Here is a 14,047-nt window from a genome sequence, read left to right as displayed (position 1 = left end):
TTTTGCATTTCCATGCCATTTTTTGGACATCATTCATAGACTTAATGTGATTTCATGACCTGATTATGCCTTTCACATGCTGTACAGTTGCAACTTTCCCAATAAATGTAAGTAAAGGTGCCCATACACTCGTCAGATTGGCAGCAGATAGATAAGAAATGCATCTGATGATCTATCTGATGCGTTTTTAGAACATTTTTTACCAGGATAGAATTCCAATAGATTTCAGTTTGAAATCTATTGAAATTCGATCTGATGGCATTTTTTTGCCATCAGATTTCCATTAAGGCCAATGCAAACTGATAAGCAATCTCATCAGATCGACCTAAATTTTCCACCCTGCAAGTTCGATGGAAATCCATCGAAATCGATCGAAATCGGCCGTCGATCGGTCGATTGGCCAACCGATTTGCAATCGATCGATCGATCGATCGATCGGGATCGATCGGTCGGCCAGAAAATCGGCTGAGTGTATGGGCTGCTTAAGAAATTTTATACTATCTTACAGTCACAGTGACATTCCATTGTTTAAAAAAAGATAAGCAATCTGTTAGTTCAACCCCATGCACTGTTCGGATTGATCCCAACATTATTTTTGCTTTGACTCAATGTCTTAATGGGTCAATTGGCCTCAATTCACTAAGCTTATCTCCTGTCTTTAATAACGTTTCTAGAGTTATCACCATGGTGATGAAGCATGGAGTATGCAGGAAACATTTTACCTCAGGCAAACCTAAAGTTAACTCTTCTGTCTTTAAGTTAACTCTGCAATCCTTAAAATAACTCCAGAATTCTAAAGTTAAAGACAGGCTGTTAATTAACTGCGTGTGAAAACAACAACAGAGGAGGTAACTTAACTACAGAAAAGGTAACTTAAGGAATGAAGAGGTAAGATAACTCTCTCACTGTGTGGTGGCAAGTTATCTCTTGCCCTATTATCTCCAGCATGATCTTAGTGAATTGAGGCCAATGTTTCCTGAATACTCTATGCCTCATCACCATGGTGATAACTCTAGAAACGTTATTAAAGACAGGAGATAAGCTTAGTGAATTTAGGCCATTGAGTTAAAAGATATCTGAAAGTGTCCTGTAGTTTACGGCGTCAAGACATAAGCACCAAGTCCTCTGCAATTTAATAACACCAGCACAATGAAAGGCTACGCAGACCCATATGTAGCAATCTGAGATGCACTATGTGTTCTGACCTCTCTCTCTCGTGGCTAGAATTAATTTTTTGGGAGAAATATAACAGTCAAACTTACGGTGGTAAACATGTCTTTTGCTTCAAGATACAGACGTTGGCCTCAATTCACTAAGCTTATCTCCTGTCTTTAATAGCGTTTCTATAGTTATCACCATGGTGATGGGGCATGTAGTATTCTGGAAACATTTTACCTCAGGCAAACCTAAAGTTAACTCTTCTGTCTTTAAAGAGACTCTGTAACAAAAATTGCATCCTGTTTTTTATCATCCTACAAGTTCCAAAAGCTATTCTAATGTGTTCTGGCTTACTGCAGCACTTTGTACTATCACAGTATCTGTAATAAATCAACTTATCTCTCTCTTGTCAGACTTGTCAGCCTGTGTCTGGAAGGCTGCCAAGTTCTTCAGTGTTGTGGTTCTGCTATGAACTCCCCCTTCCAGGCCCCTCTATGCACACTGCCTGTGTGTTATTTAGATTAGAGCAGCTTCTCTCTTCTCTCTTATCTTTTACAAGCTGGATAAATCGTCCTCTGAGCTGGCTGGGCTTTCACATAGTGAGGAATTACAGACAAGGGCAAAGCTGTTTGCAGGAAGAAACGAGCAGCCTGAAACTTCAGTGCATGAGAACAGGGGGAAAGAAACACACAAATAATCTCTTGAGATTCAAAAGGAAGGCTGTATACAGCCTGCTTGTGTATGGATGTATTTTCTATGTGTGGACATACTGTACATCAACCTACTTCCTGTTTTGGTGGCCATTTTGTTTGTTTATAAACAAACTTTTAAAAACTGTTTTTAACCACTTTTGATGCGGCGGGGAGCGTCGAAATTGTGACAGAGGGTAATAGGAGATGTCCCCTAACGCACTGGTATGTTACTTTTGTGTGATTTTAACAATACAGATTCTCTTTAAGTTAACTCTTCAATCCTTAAAATAACTCCAGAGTTAAAGACAGGCTGTTTATTAACTGTGTGTGAAAATAAGTATAGAGGAGGTAAATTAACTACAGAGGAGGTAAATTAACTACAGAGGAGGTAACTTAAGGAATGAAGAGATAAGATAACTCCCTTACTGTGTGGAGGTAAGTTTTCTCTTGCCTTATTATCTCCAGCATGATCTTAGTGAATTGAGGCCAATTTTACTTTTATTTGAAGTATGTCGTACGTAAAAGCTTACATTAATCTCGAGTAAAATGTGAGTTTGTACCTGTCAAGGTTGTCCAGCACCATCATCCGATAAGCAGTTGGAGCTGAGCAGAACACTGTTATAGGGTACTTGGTCAATGTCTGTATAAAAACAGTGTTCCATTACTGAAGTGTTTTAGAAAAATAACAAGAACAGGTGATAGAACAATTATTGAAACTGCTAACATGCAGGTGACATGTGACATGATGAGATAGACATGTGTATGTACAGTGCCTAGCACGCAAATAACTATGCTGTGTTCCGTCTTTTCTTTCTCTGCCTGAAAGAGTTAAACATCAGGTATGTAAGTGGCAGTTCCTGTCTGAGGACTGGGTCAGACTACAGTGTGACCCTCACTGATAAGAAATTACAACTTTAAAACACTTTCCTAGCAGAAAATGGCTTCTGAGAGCAGGAAAGAGATAATAAAAAAATCAATAGGTCATAGATTTTAGCTCTGGCCTACTTCAATGAATGTGTCATTGAGCAAAAACAATAAAACAGTAAAAATGTAAAAAGTAGATTTAAATATAAAATAAAACTGTGGAATATATTAAAAAGTATTTTTAGCAAAAGTAGGATAGATACAATTGTTTATTTTATTAGTTTATTTTCACCTCGGTGTCCTTTAATGGACAATAGAAATTATCTCTCCTATAACCTCCAACTTCCTCGGATGGCTAAGGGGGAAACTTTTTAGACAGGGCCGGTTCTCTCATGAAGCAAGGTGAAACATTTGCATCAGGCGCAGAGATTTCAGGGACAGCATATTTGTACTGTGTCTACCTTCCTGAGGAGGAATGGAGTGGCTGAGGGTGAGCAGTGTGCTTGTCACAGACTCACAGCCAGCCAGTGTGCTATTGTGTTGAGCTGCAGCATGTCATGTGAGAACATTAAATGAAGCAGAGTAATTTGTCAGGTGCTGTACAATCATTCCAAATTGGGGGAAGGGGGGGGGGGGAACATGCATCCTCACAAGTTTGCCCTGTTTTTAGAGAAAATGCTTTTGTCACATCTTCATGACACCTCTAGTCACACCTTTATTACACCTCTAGACAGGCCTTCATCACACCTTTAGGGCTCGTTTCCACTATTGCGGTGCGGAATCGCCTGGATTCCACCGCTGATTAAATCGCATGCAGATGCGATTCCCCATGCGTTTTTTGCCGCGAATTCGCATGCGAAATCGCATAGGTGAGGGTATATGCGATTTTAACCATGTCACTGCCTGTGTGAATTTACATTGGTACCTATGCGAATTCGCATGCGAATTCGCGGCAAAAAACGCATGGGGAAAACGCATGTGATTTCCCTATTAAATACATTGCATGCGAATCGCATGCATTCCACTCGCAGGCGAATTCTGCGGCTCTTTTGTGCGTTTTTTACACAGCTGAAAAAACCGCACCTCAACAACGCTACAGTGGAAACAGGCCCATCCACTTGCATTACATGTGCGAATCCGCATGCGTTGGACGCATGCGGATTCGCGATAGTGGAAACGAGCCCTGAGTCACACCTCCAGTCAGGCCTTCATCACACCTTTAGTCACCACCTTCATCACACCTCTAGATAAGCCTTTATCAAATTTCCACGCCCACCTCTAGTCACACCTTCATCACACTTCCATGCCCACCTCTAGTCACACCTTCATCACACTTCCACGCCCACCTCTAGTCACACCTTCATCACACTTCCACTCCCACCTCTAGTCACACCTTCATCACCCTTCCACTCATACTTCTAGCAGTGTTGCCAACTGCCCGTAAATTGACGGGCAGCCCGTCATTTTTTATACAAATTACGCTGCCCGAGAATTCCGTAAGGAATTCAGCAGCGTCCGTAAAAGGGCGGCCTATTGGCCGCCCGCTCTGTTGCAGGAGGACAGCAGCGCAGTGGAGGGAGAGCTGTGGGCAGCGGTGGAGAAGGGGGGGCAATCTCCCCCCCCCCCCCCCCCCCCTTCTCTCACCTTCGTGCCCTCCTTCCCTCGCTGACTGTCCCCCTCCTGATCTGTCTGGCAGTGGCGTTTGGCAGCGGGCGGGACTTACCTTCCGTCTCGCTCCTGCGCCGGAAGTTCTGCTGCTCTGGTCTGGACCAGACCAGAGTAGCGGCAGATCATCCCGGGCCGGCGACGAGAGAAGACGTAGGTAAGTTCCGCTCGCTGCCGCCTGCCACTGCCAGCCACTCAATCACACACATATAACCCTGGCTACATCTACTGGGCACATATACATCTGGCTACATCTACTGGGCACATATATACCTCTGGCTACATCTACTAGGCACATATACATCTGGCTACATCTACTGGGCACATATACATCTGGCTACATCTACTGGGCACATATAACCCTGGTTACATCTACTGGGCACATATACTGTACCTCTGGCTACATCTACTGGGCACATATACATCTAGCTACATCTACTGGGCACATATACCTCTGGCTACATCTACTGGGCACATTTATAACCCTGGCTACATCTACTGGGCACATATACCCCTGGCTACATCTACTGGGCACAAATACCTCTGGCTACATCTACTGGGCACATATACCTCTGGCTACATCTACTGGGCACATATACATCTGGCTACATCTACTGGGCACATATACATCTGGCTACATCTACTGGGCACATATAACCCTGGTTACATCTACTGGGCACATATACTGTACCTCTGGCTACATCTACTGGGCACATATACATCTAGCTACATCTACTGGGCACATATACCTCTGGCTACATCTACTGGGCACATTTATAACCCTGGCTACATCTACTGGGCACATATACCCCTGGCTACATCTACTGGGCACAAATACCTCTGGCTACATCTACTGGGCACATATACCTCTGGCTACATCTACTGGGCACATATAACCCTGGCTACATCTACTGGGCACATATAACCCTGGCTACATCTACTGGGCACATATACTGTACCTCTGGCTACATCTACTGGGCACATATACATCTAGCTACATCTACTGGGCACATATACCTCTGGCTACATCTACTGGGCACATATAACCCTGGCTACATCTACTGGGCACATATAACCCTGGCTACATCTACTGGGCACATATACCTCTGGCTACATCTACTGGGCACATATAACCCTGGCTACATCTACTGGGGACATATAACCCTGCCTACATCTACTGGGCACATATAACCCTGGCTACATCTACTGGGCACATATACCTCTGGCTACATCTACTGGGCACATATAACCCTGGCAACATCTACTGGGCACATATACTGTACCTCTGGCTACATCTACTGGGCACATATACATCTAGCTACATCTACTGGGCACATATACCTCTGGCTACATCTACTGGGCACATATAACCCTGGCTACATCTACTGGGCACATATAACCCTGGCTACATCTACTGGGCACATATACCTCTGGCTACATCTACTGGGCACATATAACCCTGGCTACATCTACTGGGCACATATAACCCTGGCTACATCTACTGGGCACATATAACCCTGGCTACATCTACTGGGCACATATAACCCTGGCTACATCTACTGGGCACATATAACCCTGGCTACATCTACTGGGCACATATAACCCTGGCTACATCTACTGGGCACATATAACCCTGGCTACATCTACTGGGCACATATAACCCTGGCTACATCTACTGGGCACATATAACCCTGGCTACATCTACTGGGCACATATAACCCTGGCTACATCTACTGGGCACATATAACCCTGGCTACATCTACTGGGCACATATAACCCTGGCTACATCTACTGGGCACATATACCTCTGGCTACATCTACTGGGCACATATAACCCTGGCTACATCTACTGGGCACATATAACCCTGGCTACATCTACTGGGCACATATACCTCTGGCTACATCTACTGGGCACATATAACCCTGGCTACATCTACTGGGCACATATAACCCTGGCTACATCTACTGGGCACATATAACCCTGGCTACATCTACTGGGCACATATAACCCTGGCTACATCTACTGGGCACATATAACCCTGGCTACATCTACTGGGCACATATAACCCTGGCTACATCTACTGGGCACATATAACCCTGGCTACATCTACTGGGCACATATAACCCTGGCTACATCTACTGGGCACATATAACCCTGGCTACATCTACTGGGCACATATAACCCTGGCTACATCTACTGGGCTCATATACCTCTGGCTACATCAACTGGGCACATATACCTCTGGCTACATCTACTGGGCACATATAACCCTGGCTACATCTACTGGACACATATAACCCTGGCTACATCTACTGGGCACATATACCTCTGGCTACATCTACTGGGCACATATAACCCTGACTACATCTACTGGGCACATATAACCCTGGCTACATGTACTGGGCACATATAAGCCTGGCTACATCTACTGGGCACATATAACCCTGGCTACATCTACTGGGCACATATACCTCTGGCTACATCAACTGGGCACATATACCTCTGGCTACATCTACTGGGCACATATAACCCTGGCTACATCTACTGGACACATATAACCCTGGCTACATCTACTGGGCACATATACCTCTGGCTACATCTACTGGGCACATATAACCCTGACTACATCTACTGGGCACATATAACCCTGGCTACATCTACTGGGCACATATAACCCTGGCTACATCTACTGGGCACATATACCTCTAGCTACATCTACTGGGCACATATACCTCTGGCTACATCTACTGGGCACACATAACCCTGGCTACATCTACTGGGCACATATAACCCTGGCTACATCTACTGGGCACATATACCTCTGGCTACATCTACTGGGCACATATAACCCTGGCTACATCTACTGGGCACATATAACCCTGGCTACATCTACTGGGCACATATAACCCTGGCTACATCTACTAGGCACATATACCTCTGGCTACATCTACTGGGCACATATAACCCTGGCTACATCTACTGGGCACATATAACCCTGGCTACATCTACTGGGCACATATAACCCTGGCTACATCTACTGGGCACATATAACCCTGGCTACATCTACTGGGCACATATAACCCTGGCTACATCTACTGGGCACATATAACCCTGGCTACATCTACTGGGCACATATAATTCTGGCTACATCTACTGGGCACATATACCTCTGGCTACATCTACTGGGCACATATACCTCTGGCTACATCTACTGGGCACATATAACCCTGGCTACATCTACTGGGCACATATAACCCTGGCTACATCTACTGGGCACATATAACTCTGGCTACATCTACTGGGCACATATAACTCTGGCTACATCTACTGGGCACATATAACCCTGGCTACATCTACTGGGCACATATAACCCTGGCTACATCTACTGGGCACATATAACCCTGGCTACATCTACTGGGCACATATAACCCTGGCTACATCTACTGGGCACATATACCTCTGGCTACATCTACTGGGGACATATAACCCTGGCTACATCTACTGGGCACATATAACCCTGGCTACCCATGGGCACATATACCTCTGGCTACATCTACTGGGCACATATAACCCTGGCTACATATACTGGGCACATATAACCTTGGCTACATATACTGGGCACATATAACCCTGCCTACATATACTGGGCACATATAACCCTGCCTACATATACTGGGCACATATAACCCTGCCTACATATACTGGGGACATATACCTCTGGCTACATATACTGGGCACATATATCTGCTGGCTACATATACTGAGGACACTGGCTATTTGCCATTATGTGCATTTACTGGTGAAAAGCTGTCTCTTATGTGCATTTACTGGTGAAAAGCTGTCTCTTATGTGCATTTACTGGTGAAAAGCTGTCTCTCATTATGTGCATTTACTGGTGCAAAGCTGTCTCTTATTATGTGCATTTACTGGTGAAAAGCTGTCTCTTATTATGTGCATTTACTGGTGAAAAGCTGTCTCTTATGTTCATTTACTGGTGAAAAGCTGTGTCTCATTACGTGCATTTACTGGTGAAAAGCTGTCTCTCATTACGTGCATTTACTGGTGAAAGGCTGTCTCTTATGTGCATTTACTGGTGAAACTCTGTCTCTCATTATGTGCATTTACTTGCCATGCCCACTTTAGTCGCCGCAAATTTCCTCGAATATGTTGCCCCCTACCCATTTGACTGCCCCCTCATATGTGCCAGTCTAGAACCGGCCCTGTACCTCTGCCTACATATACTGGGCACATATACCCCTGGCTACCTGTTCTGGGGACATCTCTCCCCCCGGCTACCTGTTCTGGGGACAGCTATACCCCTGGCCACCTATTCTGGGGACACCTATAGACCTGGGGCTACCTATTTTTGGGGAACCACTGCTGTCAGATTAAATGTATTTTGGGGAACTGCTGCAAGATTATGTGTATGTTGAGGGAATCGCTTCGCTGCTGCCAGATTACATCTATTTTTTAGGAACCACTGCCATATTATCTGTATTTTGGAAGAACCTCTGACAGATTACGTGGATTTTTGGTGAAATGCTGTAGGATTACATGTATTTTGGGGGAAGGGGGGGAAACACTATGGCAGAGCTCAAACTTCCCTGGCAGACCTTTCACAGCAATATTAAAATCATGTATATTTGGCCCCACCAATGACCACGCCCACATTCTGTTGCGTGGCCACGCCCATTTTTTCGGTGCGCCGCGCAGGGGGTTTTGTCAGTAAAAAAAATCTTTTGTCAGTAAATTTTAAGGTATTTGTCAGTAAAAAATAACGTGAAAGGTTGGCAACACTGACTTCTAGTCACACCTTCATCACCTTTCTACTCACACCTCTAGTCACACCTTCATCACACTTCCACTCACACCTCTAGTCACACTGTCAGAAAATGCATGCAGAAATAGATAAGTGTGAATCCAGCATAAAACAAATATGTTAGGCAGATTTACCCACTAGAAAAGAACTGAAAAGCACACTGGTACCGGGCACTTCATCCTTTTAAAATGGATTTCTAGTTTTTTGAACAAATATCAATCTTACTTTTTTACCCATTTGCTCTGGCTTTTTAAAGAGACTCTGAAGCGAGTCAAAATCCACGTTATTAACTTCTATTTATGTTAACCACTTCGGGACCACAGTCTTTTCGCCCCTTAAGGACCAGAGCCTTTTTCTCCATTCAGACCACTGCAGCTTTCACGGTTTATTGCTCGGTCATAAAACCTACCACCTAAATGAATTTTACCTCCTTTTCTTGTCACTAATACAGCTTTCTTTTGATGCTATTTGATTGCTGCTGCGAGTTTTACTTTTTATTATATTCATCAAAAAAGACATGAATTTTGTCAAAAAAATGACTTTTTTAACTTTCTGTGCTGACATTTTTCAAATAAAGTAAAATTTCCTATACATTTGAGCGCGAAAGTTATTCTGCTACATGTCTTTGATAAAAAAAAAAACATTCAGTGTATATTTATTGGATTGGGTAAAAGTTATAGCGTTTACAAACTATGGTGCCAAAAGTGAATTTTCCCATTTTCAAGCATCTCTGACTTTTCTGCGCACCTGTCATGTTTCATGAGGGGCTAAAATTCCAGGATAGTACAAATACCCCCCAAATGACCCCATTTTGGAAAGAAGACATCCCAAAGTATTCAGTGAGAGGCATGGTGAGTTCATAGAAGATTTTATTTTTTGTCACAAGTTAGCGGAAAATGACAGTTTGTGACAAAAAAAAAAAAAAAAAAAGTTTCCATTTCTTCTAACTTGCGACAAAAAAAAATGAAATCTGCCACGGACTCACTATGCTCCTCTCTGAATACCTTGAAGTGTCTACTTTCCAGAATGGGGTCATTTGTGGGGTGTGTTTACTGTCCTGGCATTTGGGGGGTGCCTAATTGTAAGCACCCCTGTAAAGCCTAAAGATGCTCATTGGACTTTGGGCCCCTTAGCGCAGTTAGGCCGCAAAAAAGTGCCACACATGTGGTATTGCCGTACTCAGGAAAAGTAGTATAATGTGTTTTGGGGTGTATTTTTACACATACACATGCTGGGTGGGAGAAATATCTCCGTAAATGACAATTTTTTTATTTTTTTTACACACAATTGTCTATTTATAGAGATATTTCTCCCACTCAGCATGGGTATGTGGAAAAATACACCCCAAAACACATTATACTACTTCTCCTGAGTACGGCGATACCACATGTGTGGCACTTTTTTGCACCCTAACTGCGCTAAGGGGCCCAAAGTCCAATGAGTACCTTTAGGATTTCACAGGTCATTTTGAGAAATTTCGTTTCAAGACTACTCCTCACGGTTTAGGGCCCCTAAAATGCCAGGACAGTATAGGAACCCCACAAATTACCCCATTTTAGAAAGAAGACACCCCAAGGTATTCCGTTAGATGTATGGTGAGTTCATAGAAGATTTTTTTTTTTGTCACAAGTTAGCGGAAATTGATTGTAATTGTTTTTTTTCACAAAGTGTCATTTTCCGCTAACTTGTGACAAAAAATAAAATCTTCTATGAACTCGCCATTCTCCTAACGGAATACCTTGGGGTGTCTTCTTTCTAAAATGGAGTCATTTGTGGGGTTCCTATACTGCCCTGGCATTTTAGGGGCCCTAAACCGTGAGGAGTAGTCTTGAAACCAAATGTGGCAAAATGACCTGTGAAATCCTAAAGGTACTCATTGGACTTTGGGCCCCTTAGCGCACTTAGGGTGCAAAAAAGTGCCACACATGTGGTACCGCCGTACTCAGGAGAAGTAGTATAATGTGTTTTGGGGTGTATTTTTACACATACCCATGCTGGGTGGGAGAAATATCTCTGTAAATGACAATTATTTGATTTTTTTTACACACAATTGTCCATTTACAGAGAGATTTCTCCCACCCAGCATGGGTATGTATAAAAATACACCCCAAAACACATTATACTACTTCTTCTGAGTACGGCGATACCACATGTGTGACACTTTTTTGCAACCTAGGTGCGCTAAGGGGCCTAACGTCCTATTCACAGGTCATTTTGAGGCATTTGGATTCTAGACTACTCCTCACGGTTTAGGGCCCCTAAAATGCCAGGGCAGTATAGGAACCCCACAAGTGACCCCATTTTAGAAAGAAGACACCCCAAGGTATTCTGTTAGGAGTATGGTGAGTTCATAGAAGATTTTTTTTTTGTCACAAGTTAGCGGAAAATGACACTTTGTGAAAAAAAAAACAATACATATCAATTTCCGCTAACTTGTGACAAAAAATAAAATCTTCTATGAACTCATCATACACCTAAAAGAATACCTTGGGGTGTCTTCTTTCTAAAATGGGGTCACTTGTGGGGTTCCTATACTGCCCTGGCATTTTAGGGGCCCTAAACCGTGAGGAGTAGTCTTGAACCCAAATGTCTCAAAATGACCTGTGAAATCCTAAAGGTACTCATTGGACTTTGGGCCCCTTAGCACAGTTAGGCTGCAAAAAAGTGTCACACATGTGGTATCGCCGTACTCAGAAGAAGTAGTATAATGTGTTTTGTGGTGTATTTTTACATATAACCATGCTGGGTGGGAGAAATATCTCTGTAAATGACACATTTTTTATTTTTTTTACACACAATTGTCCATTTACAGAGAGATTTCTCCCACCCAGCATGGGTATGTGTAAAAATACACCACAAAACACATTATACTACTTCTCCTGAGTATGGCGATACCACATGTGTGACACTTTTTTGCAGCCTAGGTGCGCTAAGGGGCCCAACGTCCTATTCACAGGTCATTTTGAGGCATTTGTTTTCTAGACTACTCCTCACGGTTTAGGGCCCCTAAAATGCCAGGGCAGTATAGGAACCCCACAAGTGACCCCATTTTAGAAAGAAGACACCCCAAGGTATTCCGTTAGGGGTATGGTGAGTTCATAGAAGATTTTATTTTTTCTCACAAGTTAGTGAAAAATGACACTTTGTGAAAAAAACAATAACAATCCAATTTCCGCTAACTTTTGACAAAAAATAAAATATTCTATGAACTCATCATACACCTAACAGAATACCTTGGGGTGTCTTCTTTCTAAAATGGGGTCACTTGTGGGGTTCCTATACTGCCCTGGCATTTTACGGGCCCAAAACTGTGAGTAGTCTGGAAACCAAATTTCTCAAAATGACTGTTCAGGGGTATAAGCATCTGCAAATTTTGATGACAGGTGGTCTATGAGGGGGCAAATTTTGTGGAATCGGTCATAAGCAGGGTGGCCTCTTAGATGACAGGATGTATTGGGCCTGATCTGATGGATAGGAGTGCTAGGGGGGTGACAGGAGGTGATTGATGGGTGTCTCAGGGGGCGGTTAGAGGGGAAAATAGATGCAATCAATGCACTGGGGAGGTGATCGGAAGGGGGTCTGAGGGGGATCTGAGGGTTTGGCCGAGTGATCAGGAGCCCACACGGGGCAAATTAGGGCCTGATCTGATGGGTAGGTGTGCTAGGGGGTGACAGGAGGTGATTGATGGGTGTCTCAAGGTGTGATTAGAGGGGGGAAATAGATGCAAGCAATGCACTGGCGAGGTGATCAGGGCTGGGGTCTGAGGGCGTTCTGAGGTGTGGGCGGGTGATTGGGTGCCCGCAAGGGGCAGATTAGGGTCTAATCTGATGGGTAACAGTGACAGGTGGTGATAGGGGGTGATTGATGGGTAATTAGTGGGTGTTTAGAGGAGAGAATAGATGTAAACAATGGATTTGGGAGGTGATCTGATGTCGGATCTGCGGGCGATCTATTGGTGTGGGTGGGTGATCAGATTGCCCGCAAGGGGCAGGTTAGGGGCTGATTGATGGGTGGCAGTGACAGGGGGTGATTGATGGGTGGCAGTGACAGGGGGTGATTGATGGGTGATTGACAGGTAATCAGTGGGTTATTACAGGGGAGAACAGATGTAAATATTGCACGGGCGAATTGATAAGGGGGGGGTCTGAGGGCAATCTGAGCGTGTGGGCAGGTGATTGGGTGCCCGCAAGGGGCAGATTAGGGTCTAATCTGATGGGTAACAGTGACAGGTGGTGATAGGGGGTGATTGATGGGTAATTAGTGGGTGTTTAGAGGAGAGAATAGATGTAAACAATGGATTTGGGAGGTGATCTGATGTCGGATCTGCGGGCGATCTATTGGTGTGGGTGGGTGATCAGATTGCCCGCAAGGGGCAGGTTAGGGGCTGATTGATGGGTGGCAGTGACAGGGGGTGATTGATGGGTGGCAGTGACAGGGGGTGATTGATGGGTGATTGACAGGTAATCAGTGGGTTATTACAGGGGAGAACAGATGTAAATATTGCACGGGCGAATTGATAAGGGGGGGGTCTGAGGGCAATCTGAGCGTGTGGGCAGGTGATTGGGTGCCCGCAAGGGGCAGATTAGGGTCTAATCTGATGGGTAACAGTGACAGGTGGTGATAGGGGGTGATTGATGGGTAATTAGTGGGTGTTTAGAGGAGAGAATAGATGTAAACAATGGATTTGGGAGGTGATCTGATGTCGGATCTGCGGGCGATCTATTGGTGTGGGGGGGTGATCAGATTGCCCGCAAGGGGCAGATCAGGGGCTGATTGATGGGTGGCAGTGACAGGGGGTGATTGACGGGTGATTGACAGGTGATTGACAGGTGATTGACAGGTGATCAG

General features: G+C 44.3%; 2 protein-coding genes across 3 annotated transcripts in view; one reads left to right on the top strand and one right to left on the bottom strand.

Moving 5' to 3' along the window:
* The window catches only part of ERI2 (ERI1 exoribonuclease family member 2), a 196,613-nt gene that overhangs the window by 85,588 nt on the left and 96,978 nt on the right, over positions 1–14,047 (top strand). The window lies entirely within an intron of this gene.
* Positions 1–14,047, bottom strand: part of LOC137524674 (acyl-coenzyme A synthetase ACSM3, mitochondrial-like) — a 75,963-nt gene that overhangs the window by 37,480 nt on the left and 24,436 nt on the right. For both annotated transcript variants that reach the window (XM_068244809.1, XM_068244810.1), the window contains exon 7: positions 2,411–2,490. In XM_068244809.1, coding sequence (XP_068100910.1) covers positions 2,411–2,490 — 80 coding nt within the window. The remainder of the gene's footprint in view (positions 1–2,410; positions 2,491–14,047) is intronic.

This window comes from Hyperolius riggenbachi, chromosome 7 (assembly GCF_040937935.1).
Source record: "Hyperolius riggenbachi isolate aHypRig1 chromosome 7, aHypRig1.pri, whole genome shotgun sequence".
Taxonomy (NCBI): Eukaryota; Metazoa; Chordata; class Amphibia; order Anura; family Hyperoliidae; genus Hyperolius; species Hyperolius riggenbachi.
The sequence above is the reverse complement of the archived record's forward strand: the minus strand, read 5'-3'. Positions and strand labels throughout refer to the sequence as shown.